The sequence below is a fragment of the Drosophila teissieri genome, chromosome 2R (genome assembly GCF_016746235.2).
Source record: "Drosophila teissieri strain GT53w chromosome 2R, Prin_Dtei_1.1, whole genome shotgun sequence".
In the NCBI taxonomy this organism is placed as follows: domain Eukaryota; kingdom Metazoa; phylum Arthropoda; class Insecta; order Diptera; family Drosophilidae; genus Drosophila; species Drosophila teissieri.
In genome coordinates, this window is record NC_053030.1 from 22,165,390 (window position 1) to 22,191,717 (window position 26,328).

Consider the following 26,328-nt stretch of genomic DNA (forward strand, 5'->3'; position numbering starts at 1 on the left):
ATCCCACTTAAAGCTGTGTACATTCCGGCCTGAGAAGTGCCATCAAATAGGTGAAATTTAAGAGCAAATGGTGGCAATGGTGGCCATCGCGCCCATATACCGACGGATTGTGGCGCCCAGGCTGTGCGCCATTTTCTGTGGTTCCTGGCTAATTGATGGTGGTGTGTCTGCAGTCGACCGATAGAGGCACTTGGCCTGGTCAAACACAAATGCAATTACAATTACCCAAAGAACAAAAACAGGCAGCAAAAATCCCATTGCTCATATAAGCTCATCAAGAAGTGCTCATGTGTACGTGCGCTTGCCATACTGTGTGTGTTTGTGTGCCTGTGTGTTGGTGTGCTGGTGTGTTGGTGTGCCTTTGCCGGGGGCTCAATCTCTATAAAGCTGGATTCTGGCTGCGTGCAGACTCCATCTCCGTCTCCATCTGGAGTGTAAGCACTAGCCGGGGGCTCAGCGAGCGAAGCGAAAGCCGTTAATGTAAGGGCCGCAACTGCGATCCTTCGTCCTGTCAGTTTGCCTGGGCAGCTCCTGGATGGCAGCTCCTCAGCTGGAAAAGCCCACCTTCAATATCCCATATTTGCGGGTTTTGTGAGCGGAAAGTAGTGGAGTAGTGACTCACGGGTTCGCGATTTATTTGGGTCAGCTTATCTTACGATGCCATAAATGATTCATTGGCTTCCGTTATTATTATTTTAGTCCACTCAGTCGTAATCCGCAATGTTCTGCGGACAATTGTTCGGTGGCCAATTCGCTTTAATGATGTTTTAATTTCTGTCATTAAAAGATGCGCTGCTGCAGAGTATTGCTCTCTAGTTAGCAGTGTGTCGACTTGAAACGAAAATACACAGTCGCGTAAAAACCCTACAAATATACGAATTGATGAGTTTATTTTTGTGATAAGTCTTGACTTTGCTGTTCAGTTGCATATTACTAATAAACAAATGAGTACTTCGCAGTGACTCCGTATTACTATTACTGAAAATCTCATAAAGAATTCTTTTTTAAAAATATATATCCTTGTAGGACAGCTGCAAATGGAAGCTTATGTAGACTTCTAGATGCACAGATACAAATGTATCTGGAATCAGTTTGCCTTACTGTTAGCCGTTATAAGAGCACCAACGTGTTCGTTCTCTCAACGTTATGTTTAAAAACAGCGGCTAATCACACAGTTATTACTTTTACGAGCAAAGCTTTTCTCAAAGCTCTTCGCTCTCCGCGCTCTCTGCGGCTCTCTTCGCGATTCTTCGCTTGTGTAGCTAGTAGCTACTTCAGATTCTTTCGGAGCGCACTGCCTGCCAAGTGCAGATACAGATACTGGCGATCGTCGCTTGTCGCTCGCATTCAGCGTTCGGCATTCGGACTCGGGGATTCGGATTCAGATTCGGTTTCGGATTCGAACTCGTACTGGCACTGGCACTCGCACGAATTTGTATCTCAGAGATTGTTTTAGTTTTAGTTTTCTTCCCCGCGATTCTTCTGTGTGTTCGCGTTCTTCTGGCCTGCCATTGCCATTGTTTCTGCTTCTGCTTCTGTTTCTGCTGAATTTCGTATCGTAGCGTATCGCTGAGCGAGAAATCAGTTTGACGTTTTGCTTTGACAAGCAACCGTCGTCGATCGTCGGGCATCGTGAATTGCGGACTGCGGACTGCGAATTGCGAATTGCGGATCGCGGCTGAATCTCGTGAATCGAAATCTTGGGCGTTCTTTTCTCGCCGCCGGCCGCCGACCGCCGAACGCCCCGAGCAGAGTTCTGAATTCTGTAGGTGTATACCACCCAAGAGCACGCGTTGCACCACCCGCTGACCGCCGAAAATTCGGTTATCTCCGTGGCCGCAATAATCGACAATCATATTCCCGATTTGTGATCAATATACAAGTAGCGTGTGTGTGTGTGTGTGCTGTGCTGTGCTGTGTGCTGTGCTGTGTGTGCCATATATCGGGGGTGCGTGTGTGCCGTTCAGATTGAGTGTTGGCAGTAAATGTGAGCCAATTGTATCTCTCAGATACAGATACGTTGGCGGTAGGAGCGTTATCGGTGCTACTGCTGCCGCTGCCGCTGGCGCTGCTATAGCTTCAATAGCTCCTACTACTGTCGTGACCGCGCCATTGTTATTATTTTTAATGCATTGAATTTGAGTTTGCAGCTTACAACTCGCCGTATGGATATACATACATACATATGTGGCTATGTGTATACATATTTTGCAATATCTTGTGCGTCAAAAGCTACAGCAACGGCAACAGCAACAGCAACAGCAACAACATCCGTTCTATGAACGTGACCCCCGCGCATTAAAATAAATTCTAATTTGTGGAAGAAAGAGCAGCGAAATGTTTTGTTATTGCGAAGAAGTGCCCGTGTGTGTGCGGCAATATTTATTATTATGAGCGCGTGTGTGTGTGCGTGTGCCTGCCCCTCCTTTTCCCACTGTGCTAATGTGTATTTGTTTAATTTATATCTAGAGTCTAGAGTCTGATATAAATATTAAAATAAGAATAAGAAGCAGCGCATAGCTACATACATCTACGTCCACGAGCAACAGGCGGCCAAGCAACAACTACCAGCTGAACGACAAATTTTTGGCTTCGGTACGTCAACAGATAATGTATTGTATATGTACTGCGCTCGGACATACATTTTGGGCTCCGATTCGCCTAATTTGCGATTACATGGCTCTGCAGATGGGTTGGTCGTTTTCCTTCCAAGTAGCACATGTATCCTTAAGCCCCCTCAGCCCACTCAGCTCCTGAGTCCTTGAGCCTCCACAGCAATAGCTATGCAAAGCCACCTTGGCGCTGGCAACGTTCGCCGTGCGTCCTCCAAAAAGATCATAAAATTAAATGAAAAGAAGCGAATAAAATCGAATATTTTCATGCAACTGGCGTCGCAGTTTGCAGTTTAACTAGCCCACCTGACCGACTCCCAGTGACTTCTTATAGGCGCGACGCAGGCACATAAAAAGCGCTTAAAATTGGTGAGCAATGATGCCCATACTGGTCATAAACAATGTGAAAATATCATTTCGTACTTATAAACAGGCGGCGATAAGTTTGCAAACTGCGTTCGCATTTCGCCATTCGTGTTTTGCATTTTGCATTTAGCATTCAGCATTTCGCATTTCGCTGCTGGCCAAAAGTGTAGTAGTGGTTTTTAGTTGCTATTTCGGCCACATCCCGCGTGTACTGGCCCATTTCGTCGATTATCTAATGGCTCTCAGCGATATGAGTTGTGTGGCATGAGCATGAGTATGAGTACGAGTATGAGTACGAGTATGTGTGGTTTCAGTACGTTTTCACTATCTATGCGATAGGCTGTCGCCCAATCAGTTGGCTGGCTTAATTAATTCCCGATTTTAACTGTTTATTAAAATGGATTGTTATTGTTGTTCGGAGCTGTGGCGTTCGCGTTGGCGTTGGCGTTGGCGCTGGCGAGGTGCTTTCGCAGCTATTGTTAACAGCAAATAAATCCGAGCTGCTCGCGTGCATACTGATTGGGAGTTTCCAGGGGGCCACCTCCACCTCAAGTGCTTACTTTGTCCGGGGTTATGCAATGCCACCCACTCCCAGTCACCCAGTCAGCCAGTCACCCAGTCACCCGTAAACCCAAAGTGCCATGGTGTCTGCAGTGCGTCCAACTCTATGCTCAATGTGCCATTACATTGTATCTGCATCTGCATCTGTGTATCTGCATCTGTGTCTGTGTCTGTACTTGCATTTGCATTGTCAACTGGGGCAATCAGCTCCGAATAGCGCCGTCCCTGTCTAATCTTCCAGGTTGCGACACTTATTCCCTGCGCTCCCATTCCTCCATTTTGTTATATCTCACTTGAGATCGGCATTTGAAATGCAAATTCCGGAGCAGCCGGCGAAGTCCCATAGACATTGTAAGCAGTCGCAGATACTCATATACTCTTACATACACACACTCGCATAGGTCCTCCCCACACAGATGTGTGCAACTTGGAGTGTTCTTTCGTGTTCGTTATTAATTAGTGGCGGTCCAACCTTCCGCCGCCTGTAAGCGATTAGTAGCTGTTCCATTGTGAAGTCCCAAGGTCCGCGATCGCAGACGAATCTCGAGGATGCCAGAGCTATGTGGCCAATGGCCATATATCTGACACTTGTGACGCACGTTCTGAACATGAAATTCCTCGAGAGACCACCGTCAAGGTTTTCCATCATTGGAGGACACATGCGAGATAATAATGGGCCATTAAATTGTATATGGACTGCCCCTTTTGGGCGGAGAAATCCATATATGCAGCACGTTTTCTTCGCTGCCACACTTTTTAATTGGTTTTTCAGATCGTTTGCGATTGCATGGGGTTCTGGGATTACGCAGCACATTATTTCATAATAAATTCTAATATATTAGATACATATTTGCAAAACATTTTATTCTCGCACTCAATCGAAAAACCAATTAAAGAGTCGAGATTGTATTTTTCGTAATTTACTTCAAACTGTTTTTCTAGTCGTTAATTTGAGAAAAGTGTCTTGAATTATGGCAGGCCGTAAACTTAAATACTCCATTTCAACACCTGACTTCGAGTCAAATTAGGCACTTGTAATGGATCTCAGTCGAGTGCACACACATCGAGTGTCCGATACAGTATTCGGCATTTGTATATAGTTGTCGATCGGATTCCAATTCCGATTCGGATTCAGATTCGGATTCGGATCCGTGTGTGCATGTAATGTAAACAGAAAGCCGAAGCCGCGCGATCGGCAGCTGCAAAGCATCAGCGTGCACAAACTATTAGATACAAATTCGCTAGAATGCGAGTCCGAATGCGAATGCGAATGCGGTGCGCCATGTTCCATGTTCATCATCATCATCATCGTTTTTGGTCTCGGCCAGCTTTTTCGTATATGGCCCGGCTCCGGCTGCCAAATACCTACGTTCTTGAGTACATATCGGTAATCGGTAGGAAATTCTATTAGGGGCTCTCGCACTCGCACACTGGCGTCCTGATGATGCTATTATCCGAGTGCCCACAAGCACCTGCATACTAATGGCTCCGAGCTGGGGCCAAGCATCCGTGACTGGCTGCATCTAATGAGTTGACGTTGCCATCGACGGCGACGTCGACGTCGGGGACCGCTAATAGAATTTGGCACTCCTTGGCACTCGAGCTTTTAGTTGCATACCGAGCGGCGCCGCACAGGAGCTCGAGGCCCCGATTAAGTGCACGGCACAGCGAGGAGGAGCAAGGAGGAGCAAGGAGCAGCAAGGAGGAGCAAGGAGGAGCAAGGAGCAGCAAGGAGCAGCAAGGAGGAGCAAGGCACAGCCTGGCAACAGGGCGGCTGAGCAATGGCAGAAACCGCCTTCGTCCCTGGGAGGCGGTAAACAAATTATGCTACGTTCGCAGCGTTCGTTATTTATTTGAAAACCTAAATGAGCCCGAGTGTATGGCGAAAGCCATTACTTGTTCATTTTAATATGGTCGGGCTAAAAATAATTTGTTTAAATCAACAAACACACCATAGACTGATGTGTACGCGGAGCTGATTCTCCGACGTCTCTATTGTAGTTTTCTCATTGCTAGCAATGTGGATGAGTTTGCTTGGAGCGCCACATCGGATGCTGCACGGAGAAAAATGTAGGAGCAACTTAGCAGGCAAATGCCTCAGCTCAAGCTCAAAGTGACCTTAGCACGCAAAATAATTTGGACCTTACTCTGAGAGCAAGGTCACACTGCAGCCAGCTTAAAGGACCTAAGCAAAGCATTGGAGTTGGGCATGGATGAAAAAGGCTCTAAACATTTAAAATTCAAAGCACAATTTTCTCCGGCATATAACACTCATTCCAAATAGATGACCAATTTCAGTGACATATCTCTCTCTGTACTTATGTTGCTGTTCCTCCGCTCGCCTGTCTTCCTGTTTGTGTCTTCTGTTGTGACGCCTTTTGTCTTTGGCCCCAACAATGCAAACGGATTCAGACAGTGGGACGACAACAAGTGTCCTTATGGATGTGAATGTGTTTATGTGCGAATGCAGATGAAAGACAGCCTTTCGCTTTAGCAAGTCAATCAACGTCGCCGGGGATAAGGACTATCTTCTCCCGGCGCGTCCCCTTCGAATTGTTTTTCCTCTCCCACAGAAGCGACATAAGACATTTCACTCGCAGACTTGATCTGCCGATGGGCAGATGGCGAAGGGCTCCAATTGCCGCTTGAAGTGGGTACGACTTTTGGTGACTAATCTGAACTGCGCTCGCTGGGTTCCCGTACACCCTGCTCCGTGCTCCGTACTCCGTACTCCACACTCCGCTGCGTATCAGTTGATTTGCTTCTTTCGCTTTCGTTGGGGTTTTATCTAAATATTTAAAATTGGCTAGCAGACACGAGCCAGCTACATAGGGTTTTTCTATTTGCCTGCCCCAAGATAAAGCCAACTGACAGCCGGAATGAGAACAACGACGGGGCGACATCGACATCCATTCCCATCTCCATTCCCATTCCCATCCCCACCGATGTCAGAGATATGCACGAGGCGCTGTATTATATATGACACCCACAAATCCCCACAAGTCAATTGTTTGATACGTGCCTCCGAGGGTTCAGACTATCAGGTTTCGTCAACTTTCGGGACGCGAACTTAATATGGCAGACAGGAGTCGCTGGCGAATGGAAAACGCAAATATAGCTTCGAAGTTCGAACTGGGCATTATTCATATGCAGCGAGCTGGTCACGTTCAAGGGCCCCCCTGTTTTATTATTTTTTTCGTGTTATTTTCGTATTTTTTCTCGCCTTGGCTCCAATAATCATTGCCAATATTTGGGCTTTTATGAATTTATAACAATCGCCAAGAGTTTTTGACAATTGTGCGGGTGCTCTGTCCATATTCGATGAGAGTTTCAATGGAACGCCGCTTGAATGGGCAACTGCGGCACGAACTGCCTTTCGTAATCGAGTTAAAATACCAGATATGCACTGCAACGCGTCATTTATCACTCAGGCAGGCGGCTTATCAATGTCAATTAAACTAGTTTAACTAATTAAGCTGGGAATTATCAAAAAAGAGCAACGCAAAGGTTCCACGTTAATGTAGGTCAGTGCGCACTAGGCTACCGAACAAAGAAGTTACGGATTGTGGGATAGCTTAAAAATATAGTTTAAAAATTAATATTTTAGGGCTTCATGTTTCGCCATAATAAGCTCAAGCTAATGTGAAAGGTTTGCATAAATAAGCTTATTCAAGAGCCTTAAATTGTATTGTTTATATTTAAGGCTTTGGCTGTACCCATTTAAGTACATGTTTAATTTTTAAACAGAAAACTAATTAGTGGGCTGAAAACAGCGGGTAATAAAGTTATATGAAATGTGCTGTTGGCATGAATGCCTTTTTAATGGATTTAAGACCTTTCGTGGGCTTACGAAAGCAATCCACCAATCTAACATGCAAATCTCCAAACAAACAAACACTTGCCTGGTATTCCAATTAACCAACACCCACTTCGCTCTTGCCTCTTGCAGTTCCCTGGATCATGTGACCAGTATCTTCGCTGGCCATCAGTCAATCAATCAGCAGACCGCAGCCCAAAAATGTTTCAATTATGTTATCGCCAGCAACAACGACATCGTCCAGAATCGAAAGCATCGAACCAGAGCAGCAGCAGCAACCACAAGAAGGCAGCCCCACTGCCCAGGACGAAGGAGTAAGCCGTGCACGCCCGGAAAGCCAGAGTCCGGATCCGAGTCCGGAACCCACAGCAAAACCAAAATCACAAGGCAACCAAGAGCAATTTAGCATAGCAACCGCAACGCAATCAGCGAATCGGCCAGGATCAGAAGCAGGACTTCTTAGCCATGGGCTGTTCACCAAGCACTCTGCCCCCCGCCCCCTCCGCCGGCCAGACCGGCGAACGAGGATCCCTGCCGCTGGACGCCTCTGAGAAGGACGAGAGCCGCCTGTTCTGCATCAAGCTCCGGCGCAGCCGCCTGCGCCGCTGCAGCTGTGGGGGCGTGACCCTGCAGCCGCCCAGCGACGGGAACGGCAGCACGGCCGGCGACAACCTGTGCGGCCAGGTGCTCCTCAATCCGCTGCAGACGAAGAGCGAGGCCGACTACGAAAAGGTAACCGAATGCGCCCCGAACTCCCGGTGTTCACTTCTTGTCTTCCACCAGCTGAGCACCGGCAAGAAGGACTCGATTGTCACGGTGGCCGCCCTGGGCAACTTCACACACAGCGTGGTGCGACGGGCCACTGGCAGTAAGTAGAGAACCAAGAACTAAGAACTAAGCCCTTAAAGCTGCTCAGAGTGGTAAATTGATATGGACAGGATGGGGGGCAACATCCTTTCATGCGCCGAAGCAATCCGCCGCCTTGGTTCTCAGGAAGGGTGCACAGATAGTTTGGAAGGAATTTTCGAAAGTTTAAATAATTTAATCATGGCTATTTGAAAATTCCTTGCCTCCACTGAAGTCTTCAATGGGAAGGTTCCATTTCTCTAAATTAATGTAATATTGATAAAAGTTTCGCAATAGAGAATGATTTCGAACTCTCAAGTAACAGTCTGAAATCATGCAAACGCTTAGATATCATTTCTCTGCGTGTTTTTTGATACCCGATACTCTTGGCAGCATCATTTCCCTGCGTAATACCCTTTAATGCGAGGCATCGGCTACCTTCGACACTCAATCAATAGAGGCCATCAAAGTAGACAAGTGCTGCGATTGAGGAAATCTGCTTGGGCTTCTGTTTCTGCTTCTGGTTCTGATTCGGATTCTTCTAATCTGAAGTGAGGCTACTCCAGCGTCAAGAGGTTCCGCTCTGCTGTTTGATAGTACTCGTAGTACTGCTTATCAGTGGGAATCTCGGAATGGGTTGCACATTTCCTTTTCTTCAGATTTCCTGATGATTTACGATGCACCGAGCTCCAGCCAATCGACTCAAGTGGCTGTTAACTAATGCTAGATAAAATGGGATTAGGACTGATTACGGAACTACAGGGTATTAGCAGTTCGTTCTTCTCTTTAGACACTTTGAACTAGACTAGCCAGCTTGCAGAATACGCAGTACTGCGCTGGAAGACTCGTAAATTAGTTTAAAAGCTGTGTCCTAAGTCGCAATGCAGGGTATCAGAAGTGCGGTGCAAGCCAACAGCTCGGCCAGGTAACTCGATCCCAGACTCGTAAGAGTCAGCTGGCGCTTGTCGGGGATCCAAAGCGCAGCTGTTTTGTGTCGCCGTCCAATTAACAGTTTCCCGCTCTCCGCCCCACTCTCTCTCTCTCTCTCTCCCGCTCTGCCAGTCTCTCTCCTGCTCTCTGGCTCCCGCTTTCGGCGGAGCCGTGCCCAGAGAGCGAGTGAGCATCGTTGAAACTTGATCGCGCTCAGCAAACGGCTGGGGATCGGATTTGGGGTGGGAGAGAATCGGAGAATGGAAGATCCGGAGAGCCGGAGAGCCGGAGAGCGAGCTTCGATTAGCAAATGCAAAGCTCGCTCTCTCCGAGTGGCGGCAACAGCTGCTCCCCCCATTTGGGGAGTCGGAGTCCGGAGTCAGTTGCTGTAGATTCTTTCGCCGCGACGGTTGCGCGCTCGCAGTTGCAGTCGACGTCGCCGCAACATACATATGTGAATCGCAGTGCTTGTGCCATATAGAATCGGAATCGAAATCCAAATCGGAATCAGAATCGGCTTCTATATAGCCAGTGCGAAAGTAGCGCGCTTGATGCAAGTGCCAAATAGAAAATCGAAAAAGAAGAGACTGCCAGCTGCAAACTGGTCGCCACGAAACGCCATCTAATGCAGCTGGAGTCGCTTGAATTTAGCCAAGTCGTGGCTACAGCACACAACATCTATATAACATATAACCCAGGGCCAACCAGTCGTCGATCCAAAGCGATTGCAATTAAAAACGCATAGAGCCGACTGAAAATCATGTACGCGCTGAAATTCGTTGGCTGCATTCGCCCGAGGTGGAAAAAAACAGCTTAGCGTGCTCTAAAATACAACAAAAGTGTGCATAGCCGCGCACGAATATAAAAAAAAGTGTTAAAAATCAAAACAAACTTCGCAACTAAGTGTGCCAACAACCGCGGCAGCAACAACAAGTGTAGCGAGTAGCGATCTCTGGATAGATTCGGTCTCCAATCGCCACCACATACGCAGATGCCCAGTTAGCCAGATTCCCAGTTAACCAGATACCCAGTTAACCAGCTACCCAGCTGCCCAGCTACGCAGTTGCAGACCTTAAACTCCCCCAATTCAGGGACCACTTTTGACCCATTGATGGGTGTGGGTTGCCCGAATAACGCCCTGCGAAAAAGCCTCAATTAATATGCAAAAATTCACATGACAATATCTGGTTTTGTGCCAGTCGCACACAGCAGCCGTATAAGAACAGAAGGAGAGCGAGATCGGCATCGGCATCGGCATCGAAGTACGACGAACTCGCACTTCTCTTTCGCAACCCGAATCCGAATCCGCATCCGAATCGGCATCTGAATCTGAATCTGAATCCGAATTGGTATCCGAATACGCATCTGAGTTCGAGTCAAATTCAGAGTACGATTCCGATTCCGATTTCGATTCCGATGCCGATGCCGAAAGCGAGCCCCTGTAAACAATGGATCGCACACGGAATGGCGCCAAAACATCAATCACAGCCAAAGAAAACAAACCGAACGATCAGTCGACGCTTCTCAACTCAACTCGACTCGCCTCGACTCGATTCATTATGGGCGGCTAATCCCACGCGTCAAAGTTCTGCAGTTTATCAGCCAGCGTTCCCCATCAAAATGGGAAATTGAGCGATGACGCCCGCGTAGTCGTAGTCGTAGTCGTTTAGTAGTAGTCACCGCGACTTTGGCGATTCTCGCTGGTCTTACACAAATTACGTATAGTTCAGCCACGTGAAGGTACATATAAGGTATAGCAGGCAGATTAGATTACCCTCGACCAGTGAATGCTCCCTATCAATATGAGTTTCCCATTACCATAGACGAGCGCTCCTCTGGCGGCCATATGTCCAGTAGTCCGGCAGGCGGCTATCGCTGAGTCAAGAAGATCGGCCCAGATAGGGATTTGCCGATTCGATACCCACTTCGACCCAGGGCCACTCGCCCATCCAGCCATCCAGCTATTCGGCCATCCAACCATTCTAGCCCCCAGATGTAGATTATGCACGCGTTGCGGCCTATCTGTGAGTGTATCTGTATCTGGCCGTTTTTGTATCTGCATCTGGGCAAAAGAGTACCTGTATCCGAACCTGTGCCGTATCTCACAACGCACACAGCCTAAACATCTGAATACTATGAGCAAACTTGCCTGATATTATCTTATCACAAATTAATTGGTCGCCATGACAACGGCCCAAGGCGCAAAAGGCCCCAAAAACCCGAGGGCCCAATGCGATTCGGCCAGCGGGACTGACCGGGAGCCCCTGCTAATCCGCTCATAGAATTTGCGTTGAGTTTCATTCTGCTCCTGGTTGCGATGGCACTGCACCTGCCTTTATATGGCTAAGCGCCTTATAAGCGCCCCCCAAAAGTATCTCACGGATTGCCAAACAGACCGTTAGCTTTTGCCGCAGCGCACACTCGCAGTCGCCATCGCCAGCGCCATCGCAGTCGCAGTCGGTGCTCGCAGTCCACTGCCTCTGGCAGTTTGAAAATCCGTGCGAGAATTATCATCTGGCAAACAGTTCTTCATACCGGATTAGAACGGACGTTTCGCCCAGTCCCAGTCGCAGTCCGGCTCGCGTTTAATTCCATTTTCCATATTTTTTGGTAGCTGCGCCAGTTGCCAGTTTGCCAGTTGCCAGTTTGCCAGTTGCCAGTTTGCCAGTTGCCAGTTTGATTCCGGGTTTATCCCCCGCAATTTCGCCACTCGATCGCGTGCAGAAGTGAAAAGCCCAAGTGCATCCGAGAGTAAAAAGTTGAGGCGTCCGCGACTCCCGCCGCTCTGTGTGTGACTCTATGTACTATGATTAGGAGTGCGAGCCCAGGCAGTAAGTAACTTGGTGGGGCACTTGGGGCACTTGGTGCGCTGGGTCCAGTTTTAAGGTGCCCCGAAACTCAGAGACGTCAGCGGCTGCTGGCCGCCTTTTATCTAAACAATTTATCGATTTTCGCTTAGATTACAACAGCCCCCACTTCGCTCCACTCCACTTTACTCCCTGGCTGCTCCGAAAAATAACACCAACGATAAGATACACCCGACCCATTTGAATAAGCGCAAACATACTGTCCCCACTTCGGGTACAACGCACACGGATCCCGTCCGCTCGTGGCTCTGGGTATGGGTATGGGCATGGGTATGGGTCTTAGTGTGGGTATTGGTATGTACTAGGCACAGACCCGTACTCCCCACTTTCCGTACTTTCCCCGACTAGTTTTTGTTTATGCCCCATTCCGGCTATTTATATTAAGAGAGCTGTGTGCTGTGCGCTGTGTACTGTGCGCCGTATCTTGTGGGCTGTGCGTATGTAGTGTGCGACTGGTGGGCATGTGGGGCAGTTTATCATTACGCACTAATTGTGTGAAATCAATGCCGCAGCCAGATAAACAAACTGTTGCACATAAATGACAATTAGCATAATGCCACGACTGTAATGCGAATTTGTGTGACTTCATTTGCAAAACACCAAGAAATAACCAGAAGTGCCAAAGCCAAGGAATAAATAACGACAAGCGAACGAACAACACAAACAATGATAATTTCCAGCCAGCCGAATTTGGCTGGATCGGCGACGACCACCACCACCACCACCAGTGCCCATGCGAGCCAGGAGGGTTCCATGCCGCCTCCACTGCCTCTGTCCATTCCCGTAACCGTAACCGTTCCCATGCCCATGCCCATGCCCATCTCCAGCACTTGCAACTGCGGGGGAGTGGGCGTGGGCGTGGGTATGGGAATGGGAATGGCCCTGGGGGCCAGACAGTGCCCGTCTCTAGCCGTGGATCCGACGACAGCCACGCCCACGCCCACGACACCAGGCAGAGATTCATTAACGCGTCCGGCCTCCGAGTCCGAGCTGAATGTGGGTAAGGTTCCACCGCCTCCACCTCCTCCTCCACCTCCACCTCCAATCCCCAACTGTGATGGGGTCAAAGTGGAGTTTGATGATGCGGTTAACATGCGTGTCCACCGGGGAGTGACTTGGGTTGGCCCAAATGATGATGCTGCCCGGCCAAGGGGTCTTGGCAATTAAAAATCAGCACGAAAGTTTTCTTCATCAACTTTTCATCCTTAGTGAATGTTGGCAGCTAGGTAAACTGCCGCCTGCTTGTGCAGAAATTTAAAACTTTGGCAGCTGAGAAAGAAGTGAAAAGTTATGAGCGCATTCCCCAGAAGCAACTGCATGAAAATTATGCATTCAAGAGGTGGAAGACCTTAAATTTAGATTAGTGGGAATTAAATAGAGCAGGGAGAGAACTATAATTAATTAAAACAGTTGCACTACATGAAGTTTAGCTGCAGAATAACCGCTTAGCAGAAAATGCTTTTGAACAATTACGTTCACAAAAAATAAGCCTGTAAGTGAATGGCTGAGTATTGTGTGTGCTGAAGGCTTCAATTAGCATTATGAGCTTAAAAATGTCGTAACACAAATATTGTAAATAATTTAAATAATGCATACTTGACATGAAAGCAGATTGCCAGGTGGATATTCCTTATCAAGTTGAAAGAAAAGCCCCGGAACAAGACCCAAATGCCTTGTTGATAACTTTAATTTGCTTGCAGGGAATCCGCACAAAAGCCACCAACAAATTTCGTTACACAGAAAGTTTGTTTGGTCAATCATTTGGGGTCTTAAAAATTGTTTGGGCCTAAGCATACATAACTTGCGAGAAGCCGCAGAATTTTAATTTCCCCCAAACTTTTGCCGGGGGAACTTTGCTTGCTGCGAAGGTATGCCGAGCTCCAAGGCTCCACAGCTCCAGAGCTCCAGAGCTCCAATATGGATTGAGATGCCCCACTTAAATATGTACACAAACTTTAATGCGCTGGGAATTATTGAAGGTTGAACAGGTCGATCTATTGGATTGCAAGTTTTATTTTCTTATGCTTTGCCGAGCCAGCTACATGGCATCCTTTTCGCAGGATTTTTGTTTAGTTTGCTCGCCGCAGCATAAGGCGGCAGCATAAAGTGGGTTGTTGAAGGCCCGACCTGTTTCTCATTAAGTGAAATACAATTTGTGCGGCTTAGTTCCTCGGGGGATCCCCCGTTCGGTTGACAGATAGGAAGCCCGAGCTCCAGCACCGCCCCCAAGGACCTTTGTACCCTTTCGCCGGCACACACACACACGCGTGTGTGACTGTGCGTGTGCCCGTTTATAAAGTGTTTCTGAAATGCCAACGTTTATAATTAAATAAAACGTGCAACAAGAGGAATTAATGTGCGTGCGTGTCCCTGTCAAAGTGTTGGTAACTGAGTGGTTGTTTGTATATATGTGTGTGTGAGTGTGTAATTGCGAGTGTGTTTGTGTGCGGTGACCATTCATTTTGATTGTGGTCGTGCCGTCGACAGCCCCCAAGTATGCAGCGCTTGCGAGGCCCGAAACGCTGAGAAACGTAGCATACTTTTCAGGGCATTTTCCTCGCCTCCTAACGCTTTTCCCCTCCGTTCATCCGTTTTCCCACAAACGCAGGCACAGGCACATCGGGCACCAGTTCATCCGGCGGGAACAGCCGTCCAGGTCACCGCAAGTCATCACTAGCCCTCGCCCTCACCCCGGAAGATGAGCCGATGGACGTCTACCAGGTGAGTCTGCCAATCCGTACTGTGACCATGGGGGTCTTGGAGTTGGGGATTGGGAGTTGGGGATTGGGAGTTGGGAGTTGGGGGTTGGGGTTGGTCGAGCGCGATCTCAACCACATGGCTGTTACGTCTATTGATAAGGTATCTTATCACGGGCAACACAGTTTATATGGCAGCGGGCCGAGCGGAGAGCGTTGCGCTTTCGGTTTACATTCCGCTTTAAATAGCCGCTCACCCACACCAGTGGGGCACGATGCGTGTGTGTGCGTGTGTGAGGTTTGCCTATAAACAATACGCTACCAGAGAAATCAAATCAATTAACATTGAAGGTGGGAAATCAAAAGGCAAAGAAAGAGATTATACCCCCGATCGACGCGACTCAATTCATTCCGTTTCAGTTCGACGTTTGAGCGTTGCGAAGTCGCTTACTTTCGACCACAAGACCTGTGAATTATTCACAACTGATTCCGCGTTGAATCACCGATCGAGATACAGACAGCCGCAGTTGGAGATACAAATACAGATACTGATACAGTACAGATACATTTACAGATACCGATCTAGATAGAGATCGAGATTGTCGCATTAGAGGACGGCGTGGAAAAGTTGGAAATGCCACTCGCGACGCGACGCGTTTCTATTCGTACGTTCGCGGAGCTTATGCAAACAACTTGTTATTGATCTAAGACATTGGACCTCAAGTGGCGAGTGTAATTGTTTTGTCGCTGTCATTGTTATTGCACTACGGATTGCTTCGCCCCACTCTCTGCGAGTGGCCAGTGGTCGTCGTCGAGTGTTGGTTTATAATTAGCAGAATGCGCAACTGCTTGCCAAAATTCAGCAAAGTCTTTCGCCGCAAGTCCTCCGCGAAGTCGTCCTCCTCGTCGGCCGGCCGAGAAAATCCGTCGAACGAGCCGGACTCCGATACGGAGCCGTATTCCATAGCCATCGCGGCTATAGCCGATCGGAGTGGAGATAACCGTAATGAAAGACCAAGACCGCTGCCAGATGACGATAGCATTCGCAGCCGGCTGATAAGCGCTGCTCATTTGGATTTGGATTTGGGTTTGGACTCAGATTCACCGGCCATGCCGACCAACGGAGGCCTTCGGCCTAAGAGCGAGGGTGCCTGCCCGGAAATGAAAGTGGAAACGATTTCGGCTCCACCTCGGCCTCTGCATGCGACTCCAGGACCAGTGGCCATTTCCCTGCCATTTGTGGGACGCAATTCGAGTAAAACGCCCGAGGAAATGGAGCTGGAATACGAGGCGAATGTGGAGGCCGAAAGTCGTGACATAATGACCCCCCTGCGCCGCAACACAAGGCCGCTGAGCGTGTCCTTCGGCGGAGGAGGACGCAGTGCACTGCAGCCGGAAATAGTCGAGGTCATGCGCAGCCTGGACGTCCCGGGCCTGCTGTTGAACAACCTGAGCCTCGACGGGAGCCCACACCCGAGGGGGGAAAGGAGTCAAGCGGCGGAGGAGGAACCCCTGACACCGGGCCACGACCATGAGGACTCGGTGGTCCTTCGGCGCAAGGTCATCTGCCTGGAGCGCAAGGCACACAGTCTGTACGAGCGCCGATTGCCCAAGGTGCCGAAACTCCATCTCCAGGTGGCTGGCAAGAAGCAACCGCCGACGGAGGAGGAGGAGTTCCGCACTTTCCAGGTAGCTTTCCGGGCTTTCAGCCTTCGCAGGACCAACTTTTACCAACTCGACATTGGCAGTGGCAGTGACAGTGGCAGTGGCATTGGCATAGCCATCAATCTGCCGCCTTAGCCGCGTCTTACGCCGTGTTGTGATACATTTCCGATTACATTTTCATTCCCCTGATTGACACTGAGCCCCACCCACCTTCAGCGGATTTAATGTGCTCGTATTATAAATCTGCAGCGCACGAGCGTGCCACACATAAGTCAGAATCAGCAGCGAGCAATTTTATTTTAATTTATCATCATTTAAGCGACACGAACGACGACACACACGCATTGGACCTCCTGGCTGGGGATATATATACATATATATCTCTGTATCTGTGTACAGATACAGATACACAGATACGTCTGTACATACGCAATGCGAAGCCGGGTTAAGCCCTCTTATTTTGATGGCAAAGCCGGGGGAGCTGCAGATTTATATTACATTTTACACGTTGTCTCACCTGTTCCGACACCAATCCCCCATTCACGATTCTTCCCTGTTCCCTCTTCCCTCTTTTTTATGTCCTGCTGCAGCGCAATCTCATGGACCTGAAGTATCCAACCGTGCTACCACCGAATCCCCCACTTAAGGTAAGCCCTCTTTGGACCACTTTCAACACGGGGCAATTCAATCAGTGCAATGGCTTTGACCCTCCGCTAGGCCCTCCTGGTTTTCCACAAGTCGGACAGCATCTGCGAGGCGATCACCGCGGCCTGCCAGCGCCACCAGCTGGACGTCACGCTGGTCAAGTCCAAGGAGGAGGCCCTGGACACCCTGCAGAAGTCGTACGCCACCGCCCAGTGCTATCACCTAATCATAATTGATGCGCGCTCCTCCAAGAACCTGGATGCGGAGCACATTGCGAGGTGCGTAGTGGTTGTGGCAGATGTGAAATGGGTTTCAGTTCAGGTTTGGGTTCCTGGCTGGGTTCCGACCAAACTTCTCGAAACTTTTCCATTTTCATAAACTTTTCACTTTGCTATAAAACTTGCCGTCTCCTCTTCTCGGTGCCGTCCCCACAGAACCATTCGTCACACACACGGCCACCATTTAACGACAATAATTGCAGTCTGCAAGAAGAGGTGAGTTCGGTGCTCAGCAGTTGGGCGCCAATTTCCACTAACGACTTACGACTTGCGACTTACGAGCGACGACTTTTGCAGTTTCTTCGAAAAGGATGATGTGCTAATTGCTCTATTGGACGCTGGCGTTAATAGAGTAAGTTTCCATTAATTGCCCCATCGCAGGAAGGCAGCTGCTTGGGGGGAAAGCAGAAAAAATAACAGATGCTACAATCCACCTTGTGTCTTGTGTATTCACAGTGCGTAGCGGAGACGACCAACCTGGCCATGTGCAGTGTGGAACTGAAGCAGATACTGCACTCCATCATCCGGCCGCACAATGTCATGTCCACTCAACAGGTAATCTAGTTAATGCCCCACCGTCACTCGGCCGGCCATTCGCTTCTGCAAATTAATTCAATTAAATGGAAGCGCTGTCCGTGCAAGCGCTGTCCTGCAGGCCAATGAAATTGTAAACCCACACCCACTACCCTGTTCCCTGTTCCCTGTTCATCCCCCAGGCCCTCTACACGGCTCTCCACCGGCTGAAGGAGGTGGTGCTCATCACGGACGACTTGCTGCGGATTCAGTACGCGAACCGTGCCACCGAGAGGCTGCTCAACATGCGGCTGGTAAGTGGGTCCGCGTGGGCGGGTGGATTGTTTGCGATTGCGGCATTAATGAGATTTCCGCGTTGGACAACAGGACGAGATCATTAGCAAGCAGCTGGAGGACATATTTGTGTCGGACCTCTCCACCATCAGCGAGCAGTGCAAGAACATCAAGGAGTTCGACGGCATCCTGACGGTGCGACGCAAGAGCCAGGAGGGCATACCCATGCACGTGCGCGTCGTGCCCGTGGCCTGCATAGGCAGGTGAGTGACCAATCCACAGTCCTCCACATTCCTCCATCCCCTAGCCAGCGAGTGAGTCTAATTGGCAATTTTGTCCGAACAGCGCACCCACGCACCTGATTTTCAACTTTGATGTGCCCGGCGGGCAGATGGACTTCATAGCCACGCTGCCGCAGCCCAAAGAGGCGCCTCGGGGCTCCCTGCACTCGGTGCGGCGCTGCAGCTTTGATGTCCGCTCCATCGCCTCGGACGGATTGAGAAGAACGAGCCTGGCCAAGCTGACGTCGCTGCCACTGGAGGCACCCATCACTAAAGTATGACTCCGCTTCCGCACTCGGGTTGTGGCTGCAGCACGTTGCAACTTTGGGAGGGCTTTTGGGATTGCCTAAATTGCTAAATTGCCGTCCGTGCCTGTGCCGTGTGCCTGTGCCTTGTGCCGTGTGCCGTGCGTCTGTGTCCGTCCGTGCTCCGTCTGTGTGTGTGTCCTGGTGTTCTGGTGTCCTGTCATGCCCCTGAGCATATGCAGCAATAGCAACGGCAGCAGCAGCAACTGCAGCAGCGACAGCAATAACATTAGCAACAATATTTGCACAAGCACAAGCACACAGACCATCCACACTCGCACCCCCGACACAGGCACCGACACACAGTGAGATCCGAAGGCAAATGCATTTACCGGATTGGAGTGGTGCTGACTTTGAGCATCGGTGTTTGTCTATGCGAGGGCCACTGGTTGACAGCAAGCTCTCTGCTTTTAATTATCAAATTAACCAATCCAATTTCCGCTATCGAATCGAAGGGGTCCGAAACACAGCTTTGTGACAAGTGGCGCCCGAACAGCAGCTTTGTAACAAGTGGCGCCCGAACAGGGACTAGTCTGTAATTAAAGATTGGCAAGCAAGAAAGCAAGAAAGCACACTCCAAGCTAGCCAAATGTATTTGACGTAAAAGAACCGACAATGGGTCACTTTTAACCCACATTGCCTCACTGTTCACCCATTTGAGCTCCTAATTTGTCATATACGTAATGCCTACTAATCCCAAGAATTCAACAGTAACCGCACATCTAAGCCACCATGTTCTTACATTGATTCTCTTTTTATCTCTTAATTGTTATGTTCTCTTTTTTACTTTTATGTTTTGTGTACTCGAACAATGAACCAACTCATAAAAAATATTACAAATAATATTACAAATGTACCAAACTGTTCGTTCGCACGTTCGCTCGCTCGCTCGAATTGCTCGCTGTGCGTCGCTAACCAAAATATAAAAAAATAAACCAAATGTACAAAACTCAAAACCAACAAACACAACCGAAAAAACCAAAATCGAAAACAAAAACAAAAAACAAACCAAACGCAACCACTGCGCACTCGCACATTAGATAATCAATTTACTATCACAAGTACAGGAGAATTGTTCGGCCGATGAGGCGCGTCTCATAGACAAGGTCTTGGAGTTCCTGAAGCGCGAAGGACTCTACAGTCCGCAAATGAAGGAGATACGAACGGACGATCCCATAGCCACCGATCTGATCGGTGCCCTGCTAACGGTAAGTGCCACACCTACCTCCTGTCCATGGGATGCATCTAACTCGAATTGGCTTTTCCAGGGTCCCAGCGTGTACTCATCGCGCCGCAGCTCGAATGACTCCATCATACGCACTGGCAGCTCCACGAGAACCGCTGCCATTGTGCCCGCCAAAATGAAGGTGGGTATTCAACTAAGATCGGTCTACTAGTAACTAGTATGTAACGATGTACGATGTCTTGCAGTCCAATCCCATCATCATGGAACTACTTGACGAATCTCTCAGCTGGGACTTTGATATTTTCAAATTGGAGGAGATCACCGACTACCACCCGCTGCTCTACCTGGGCATGGAGATGTTCCGCCGCTTCGACGTCTTCGCCACCCTGAACATCGATGAGAACGTGTGCAAGGCCTGGCTGGCAGTGATCGAGGCCCACTACCGCAAGAGCAACACATATCACAACAGCACCCATGCCGCGGATGTGATGCAGGTGCGTTCCTGCTACCTGATCCTTGCCAGAACAATCTTTTAATATTCAAAACCTCTGTCCACCGTAGGCCACTGGCGCTTTCATCACCCAACTGACCAACAAGGATATGCTGGTGATGGATCGCATGGAGGAGGCGACCGCTTTGATCGCCGCCGCCGCCCACGACGTGGATCATCCTGGCCGCTCATCCGCCTTCCTGTGCAACTCGAACGACGCCCTGGCCGTACTGTACAATGACCTGACCGTGCTGGAGAACCATCACGCGGCCATCACCTTTAAGCTGACACTGGGTTAGTGTTTTCCTAACACTTCACTGTTAACTTCACTGAAATACTTCCCTACTTCCAGGCGACGATAAGATCAACATTTTCAAGAACCTGGACAAGGAGACGTACAAGTCGGCCCGCAGCACCATCATCGACATGATCCTGGCCACCGAGATGACCCGCCACTTTGAGCACCTGGCCAAGTTCGTGAGCGTCTTTGGCGGCGAGGAGCCGCGTGATGTAAGTGCTCCTATTTAACTCTATAGGGAATAGCAGCTAATTCATGTTTTCCCATCACTAGCACAACCCACAGACGGATGAGGAGACGTCCATACTCATGCGACGCATGCTGATCAAGGTGGCCGACGTGAGCAATCCAGCCAGGCCGATGCAGTTCTGCATCGAGTGGGCACGCCGCATAGCCGAGGAGTACTTCATGCAGACGGACGAGGAGAAGCAGCGCCACCTGCCCATCGTGATGCCGATGTTCGATCGGGCCACCTGCAGCATACCAAAGAGCCAGATCGGCTTCATCGAATACATCATACAGGACATGATGCACGCCTGGGAGAGTGAGTTCGTGGTGGCAGATCCTGCAGAGCAGCAACTAATGGCTAACTTCCTTTGCAGGCTTCATCGACATGCCGCAGCTGATCACCTACATGCAGATCAACTACTCGCAGTGGAAGAAGTACGACGAGCAGGGCGTCAACACGCTGGCGGAGATCATGGCCAAGCAGCCACCGGTGGGCAAGATGGCCAACTCCAAATAGCATACGGCCTTCCGGAGATTGTTCTCGGGTCTACTGAAGCCACTGCCGGCCCACGCGCCAGGTACCTCCACGATTGGCGAGAACGAGATGGAGGACGTGCTCTAGTGACGGCGTCGAAGGTCCTGCGACGTCTGACTCCGGACCCGCAGTCTCTCGGCCTAATCCTGAATCCACTGAAGTCGCAGCTCATCATCACGGCTTGAAGCCCAACCGAGTCCAACCAAGTCCACCCGAGTCCAACCGCTCCCTGGACTGCCCCACCACACCTATCTCTGAACGGACCAACGGACTGGGGGCGGACTGGGGTCACGGAGTGGGTTTGATTGGCTGGCTAACGAAGTGGTGCCCTCCTGAGCGGTGTCACAAATGCGGTATCATGCAAAGCAAAACTAACTAAGGCAAACAAGTAAACAATTATTGGGCTGGACTCAAAATTAAATGTTTAAGATGCATCACAAGAAGCGAACTTTCTATTTCTATATAAATATATATACCATGTGAGTCTGTGTGTGCGTGAGTGTGTATGTCCCTCCATCCCCATATAAATGTGTATGTGTTTAGGCTAACGAAAGCGGACTGGCAGACTAGCATGCTTTGCTTTGCTAGCAAGCTGGCATGCTGGCATGAAGTCCCACAGCATATGGACCAGATCATATGGCGTGCGCTCCACTGTACCTGGCAACGGTATAATGTATAACAGTATAACGGTTTTGGCGACCCTACAGCGGTACTACCGAACCAAGTGTTACAAGCACGTAGTTCTCTCCCATCATGAAGACAATCTCTGTTGAATACTGCAAGGCCAAGTAAATCTAGTTTAATTGCTGTCCAAGTCAGAACCATAATCGGATTCGGACTAGGATTCGGATTCGGATTTGGATTCGGGTTCGGAACGAGTACAAGGCCATAGCTAGACGAAGACTATACATACTAGATACATATGCACATGCGGCATACATAGGCGAGATCGCGGCAAGCAGAATACATATATACTACTATCACTAGCGACTAGCTAAGCGGCTAAGCAGCTAAGCAGCTAAGAACTACAAGTAAAACTGAAACAAACTAATTCGAATCCACTCTTGAGACATATGAAATCCTATGGGGCCCCTTTTACTACCTAATTATCTAGTTACCTATTTTCCTAACTGAAGAAAAACGCGAAATGATGAGCTATCCTAACTAATACTATTAATGTTGTTTAGCTTTCTAAGCATACGGTATGAGAAATCAAACTAAACGCAAATGTTTACCAATTAAGTGAAATCCTTTTTGAAATCTTTTTATCTAATTGACTGAACAAATTACATATACATATATAAACCAGATCTATTAATACGAGTTGATAATACGTTCTTGTTATAACTAAATGATGATGAATGAAATGAAATTGAAAATGAAAGCAAAATAATATATACAATATACATATATACAATTTATACAACTTTTACGAAGCATATTATATATATATTTATATATGTCATACGATATCGGCATTCATTCGCAGAGTTACAGTAATTTGTATGTGTTACCAGGTGTTAAATCCGTGCTTCAGAATGTTTTGATAGAAGTTATATACACGCCCCCCCAGTTCCCCTTTCCTTTGCAAGGCGTGCAAAGCCCCACCCACATCCTGTTTGCTCCACACGACCAACAACAACCCACCCACCAACCCACATTTTCCGCTCCCACACTTCGTATCACCACTACTGATCGCATTCAGTCGGAAAATTCACCCCAACAGGCAAACAAAAAACTGAGCGATAGGAGAATATAAATGTATTTGCATATTCAATGTTGTTAATATGTGTGTGTTTCAATTGAATGTATTGGATTAAATCGCGTGAGTTACAAAAGCGCAAAAGTTGAATAAATAAAGCAAAAGCTGCTCGTAATGTGGAATGCTAAGTAAAGTAAAATGCGAAAACAATTTACACGTTATGAAGAATATACATATATGTATACATATAATATTTATAGATACGGTACTACTACATGTTTCTGAACACAAAAATGATAAATCTTTACATACAACTATGTATATTTGTTACTACATCTGTTTGCTCCTTGCAGGTTAAGGATTATAAATGTTAAGATTTAGTCAAATTTATTGTAAAAACCAAACACAACACAACAAAAAAACAAACAGAAATACAAACAAGAAACAAAAACAAACGCAAATAATACAAATAAAAATCCAGCAAAATGGAAATTATCTACAAAAGCCACCGATCGAGAAAGCGAAAATTGGGATATGGGGTCAAGGTTGCCGGCCAAGTTAGCCAACTTGGCCAATTCTAGCCCAATATACGATTCTCTATCTGCCTAACAGCTCCATTAGTATTTCATTCAGGCTGTCAATAATGATCTATCTATTTATTTGATGTGAGCCCCACCCTCTGTGAATGCAAACAACCTGTTTTCAGCAGCTAATGGCTGGCATTCTTCCAACGCGACGACTGCCCAAAAGCGTCTTCTTAATTTCACCTGGCCGCCTCGATCGAAAGGTAAACAAAGCGTGCCTTTTCAGCCCGAAAACTTTCTTTCGGACGTCCCAACAAAGAAAGTCTTTCCGCCACTCCATCTTACAGCACCATCGATTCATGCTGCCCAAAATCGTGTCGCATATGTGTAAAAAACGAGTCCGGTTACGCGTTAATTGCATAATGTCGCTTGTTGTCTTGGCGATGGATGCGTGAAATTGGCTTTAAACATTTAAAAATTGATATTAAATGTTAGTTAGTGCTTTTTGTTTTTACTTTTTCTTAAGTATTCATATTGAAAGAGTCAAAATAAGACTTCCTATTAGTTTATAAGACTTATGATTTATTTAGAATATCTCGGTAGTATGACATGAGATGCAGCTAAAGTAATGACTAGCAGAGTCTAATTAAATAGCGGCTTATAAGGTTCCACTAAGGACTGAGATTACATGTTTTGACTCTGCACTCATATGCCTTAGATAATAAATCGAATATAATTTAACATATCGATACATTACACAAGATATGAACGGAGCCCAAAAGTGTAGATCTTTAAATATGTTCGTGGTCGTCTGAATAAACATAAGTAGATAAAAACAGATTACCAACAGAACGGACAAATATTCTATGGACAAATATATAGCTATGGTCCCTTAACGATCGTGTCACGCTGCCATCTCCAAGTCGAGGAAAGAGCCGAGATTCTGCCGCCGATCCACGGGTGTTTCTCGAGCAGCGTTTAATGCGGTTTCAACTGCCGAGCCGATCAGTCCGATCAATCGTTCGCCCACTTGAGCCTTGCCCACCCGAGATCGAAGATGCCCCAGTCGAGCTTCTTTGCCAAGAGCGTGCCCTTCGAGCAGATCGACAAGCTGGCCATCAGTGGCGGCTACTCCTCGATCTTCGCCAGCAGCCAGCCATCGGTGCCGGTGGTCGGAAACTGGGAGCAGCGCTTCTGCCGCCTGGCGGACACCTTCCAGCCGATCCTGGATCGGGTGTACGACTTCGAGGTCCGCGAGGACGACGTGTGGATTGTCACCCTGCCGAAGTGCGGCACCACCTGGATGCAGGAGCTGGCCTGGTTGGTCATCAACGAGTGTGACTTTGAGACGGCCAAGAGCGTGGATCTCACGCATCGATCGCCCTTCCTTGAGTGCGTTCCCAAGCCATCAGCGTAGTTAAGTGAAGGGTACTAACCTAATAATCCTCTCCAGATTCAACGGAGTGGTTCCCAACGTGCCGCACGACACCATCGCCGCAGCGAACGAACTGCCCTCTCCGCGTCTGATCAAGTCCCATCTGCCCGCCTGGATGCTGCCGCGGCAGATCTGGAGCAAGAGGCCCAAGATAATCTATGTGTACCGCAACCCGAAGGACGCGGCCATCTCGTACTTCCACCACTGGCGTGGAATGGTGGGCTACCAGGGCACCAAGTCGGACTTCATGCACTCCTTCATCGATGGCTATGTGAACTTCACGCCCTGCTGGCCGCACATCCTGGACTTCTGGCAGCTGCGCCACGAGCCCAACATCTTCTTCACCAGCTACGAGCGGATGAAGGGTCAGCTGGGCCAGGTGATCGCGGAGGTGGCCCAGTTCCTGGAGCGCAGTGTCAGCCAGGAGCAGATCCAGCAGATGCAGCGACACCTCTCCTTCGAGAGCATGCGCGACAATCCCGCGTGCAACCACGTCAAGGAGTTCGAGAGCATGAAGGCCGCTGCAGGACGGGAGGTGGAGGAGTTCAGGTAGGTCCTTGGATCCAATCCAGGAGCAGGCTAATCAGTATCTCTCGTCACAGATTCGTTCGCCGCGGAGTCGTGGGCAGCCACAAGGATGAGCTCACCGCGGACATCATCCGGGAATTCGATCTCTGGTCGGACAGCAATCTGCGGGATTTCAAACTGAACATGGATGACTTTGCCAACTACAGCAAGTTTGCGTCTCTCTAATTGCTTTCGCCAAAGTGGCAGAGTGTATCTTGGGTAATCTTCGTTAATAGTCTGTAAGCTGTGGTGATATAAATGTTTAATAAATAATTGCTTCCCCCATACTGTATACTGTATACTGTATGTAACTTAATGGTTTTATGAGCGAGTTGTTTACGTTCCTGTGGTTGGCACTCCATTATCTACTATGACCGCGTTAAGTGGCTCATTATCATTACCAGCAGCTACTCCCATGAACATGCAGCATTATACATACAATTTATATTCCTATCTCTTCGATCTCAAAGCTACTTTCTTCGATATGAAAACAAAGCTTTGACCTACTTTATTGGGCGAAGTGCATCTATATCTTGTTTTCGTTGTTATTATCAAACGAAATGAAAGAAGCTTCCCATAAAAAACAAATCAAATGAAAATAGCAATAGCTACAGAGCAATCTTATCATCGGCATGAAAGAGAGAGAACTGAGCAACTTGAGTAGGTCTTTCTCTTGAATGTTGAATA

The 26,328-nt window shown here is 48.4% G+C and overlaps 2 protein-coding genes across 8 annotated transcripts; both read left to right on the forward strand.

The window, feature by feature from the left end:
• The first annotated feature begins 1,424 nt into the window (after positions 1–1,424).
• LOC122615179 (high affinity cAMP-specific and IBMX-insensitive 3',5'-cyclic phosphodiesterase 8) lies at positions 1,425–23,619 on the forward strand. Of its 7 annotated transcripts, none has more exons than XM_043790119.1 (20): positions 1,425–1,765; positions 2,470–2,595; positions 7,489–8,088; positions 8,140–8,224; positions 14,608–14,720; positions 16,951–17,007; positions 17,078–17,283; positions 17,440–17,499; positions 17,581–17,635; positions 17,740–17,838; positions 18,000–18,110; positions 18,184–18,353; positions 18,436–18,646; positions 19,744–19,884; positions 19,945–20,043; positions 20,108–20,356; positions 20,424–20,646; positions 20,705–20,862; positions 20,924–21,194; positions 21,253–23,619. In XM_043790119.1, the coding sequence occupies exons 3-20, from the start codon at positions 7,822–7,824 to the stop codon at positions 21,393–21,395; spliced, it is 2,718 nt and encodes a 905-aa protein (XP_043646054.1). In that variant the 5' UTR covers positions 1,425–1,765; positions 2,470–2,595; positions 7,489–7,821; the 3' UTR covers positions 21,396–23,619. The 7 variants fall into 7 exon arrangements, 6 of the variants coding, with proteins under 6 accessions (XP_043646054.1, XP_043646052.1, XP_043646055.1 ...); XM_043790117.1 differs by having other exon boundaries at positions 1,427–1,765; positions 19,717–19,884; XM_043790120.1 differs by lacking the exons at positions 1,425–1,765; positions 2,470–2,595; positions 7,489–8,088; positions 8,140–8,224 and adding an exon at positions 11,126–11,963 and having other exon boundaries at positions 19,717–19,884.
• Positions 23,620–24,613: 994 nt separating this feature from the next.
• On the forward strand, positions 24,614–25,940 carry LOC122613922 (amine sulfotransferase). Its single transcript, XM_043788342.1, has 3 exons — positions 24,614–25,031; positions 25,093–25,623; positions 25,677–25,940. The coding sequence occupies exons 1-3, from the start codon at positions 24,697–24,699 to the stop codon at positions 25,825–25,827; spliced, it is 1,017 nt and encodes a 338-aa protein (XP_043644277.1). The 5' UTR covers positions 24,614–24,696; the 3' UTR covers positions 25,828–25,940.
• The last annotated feature ends 388 nt before the right edge of the window (positions 25,941–26,328 follow it).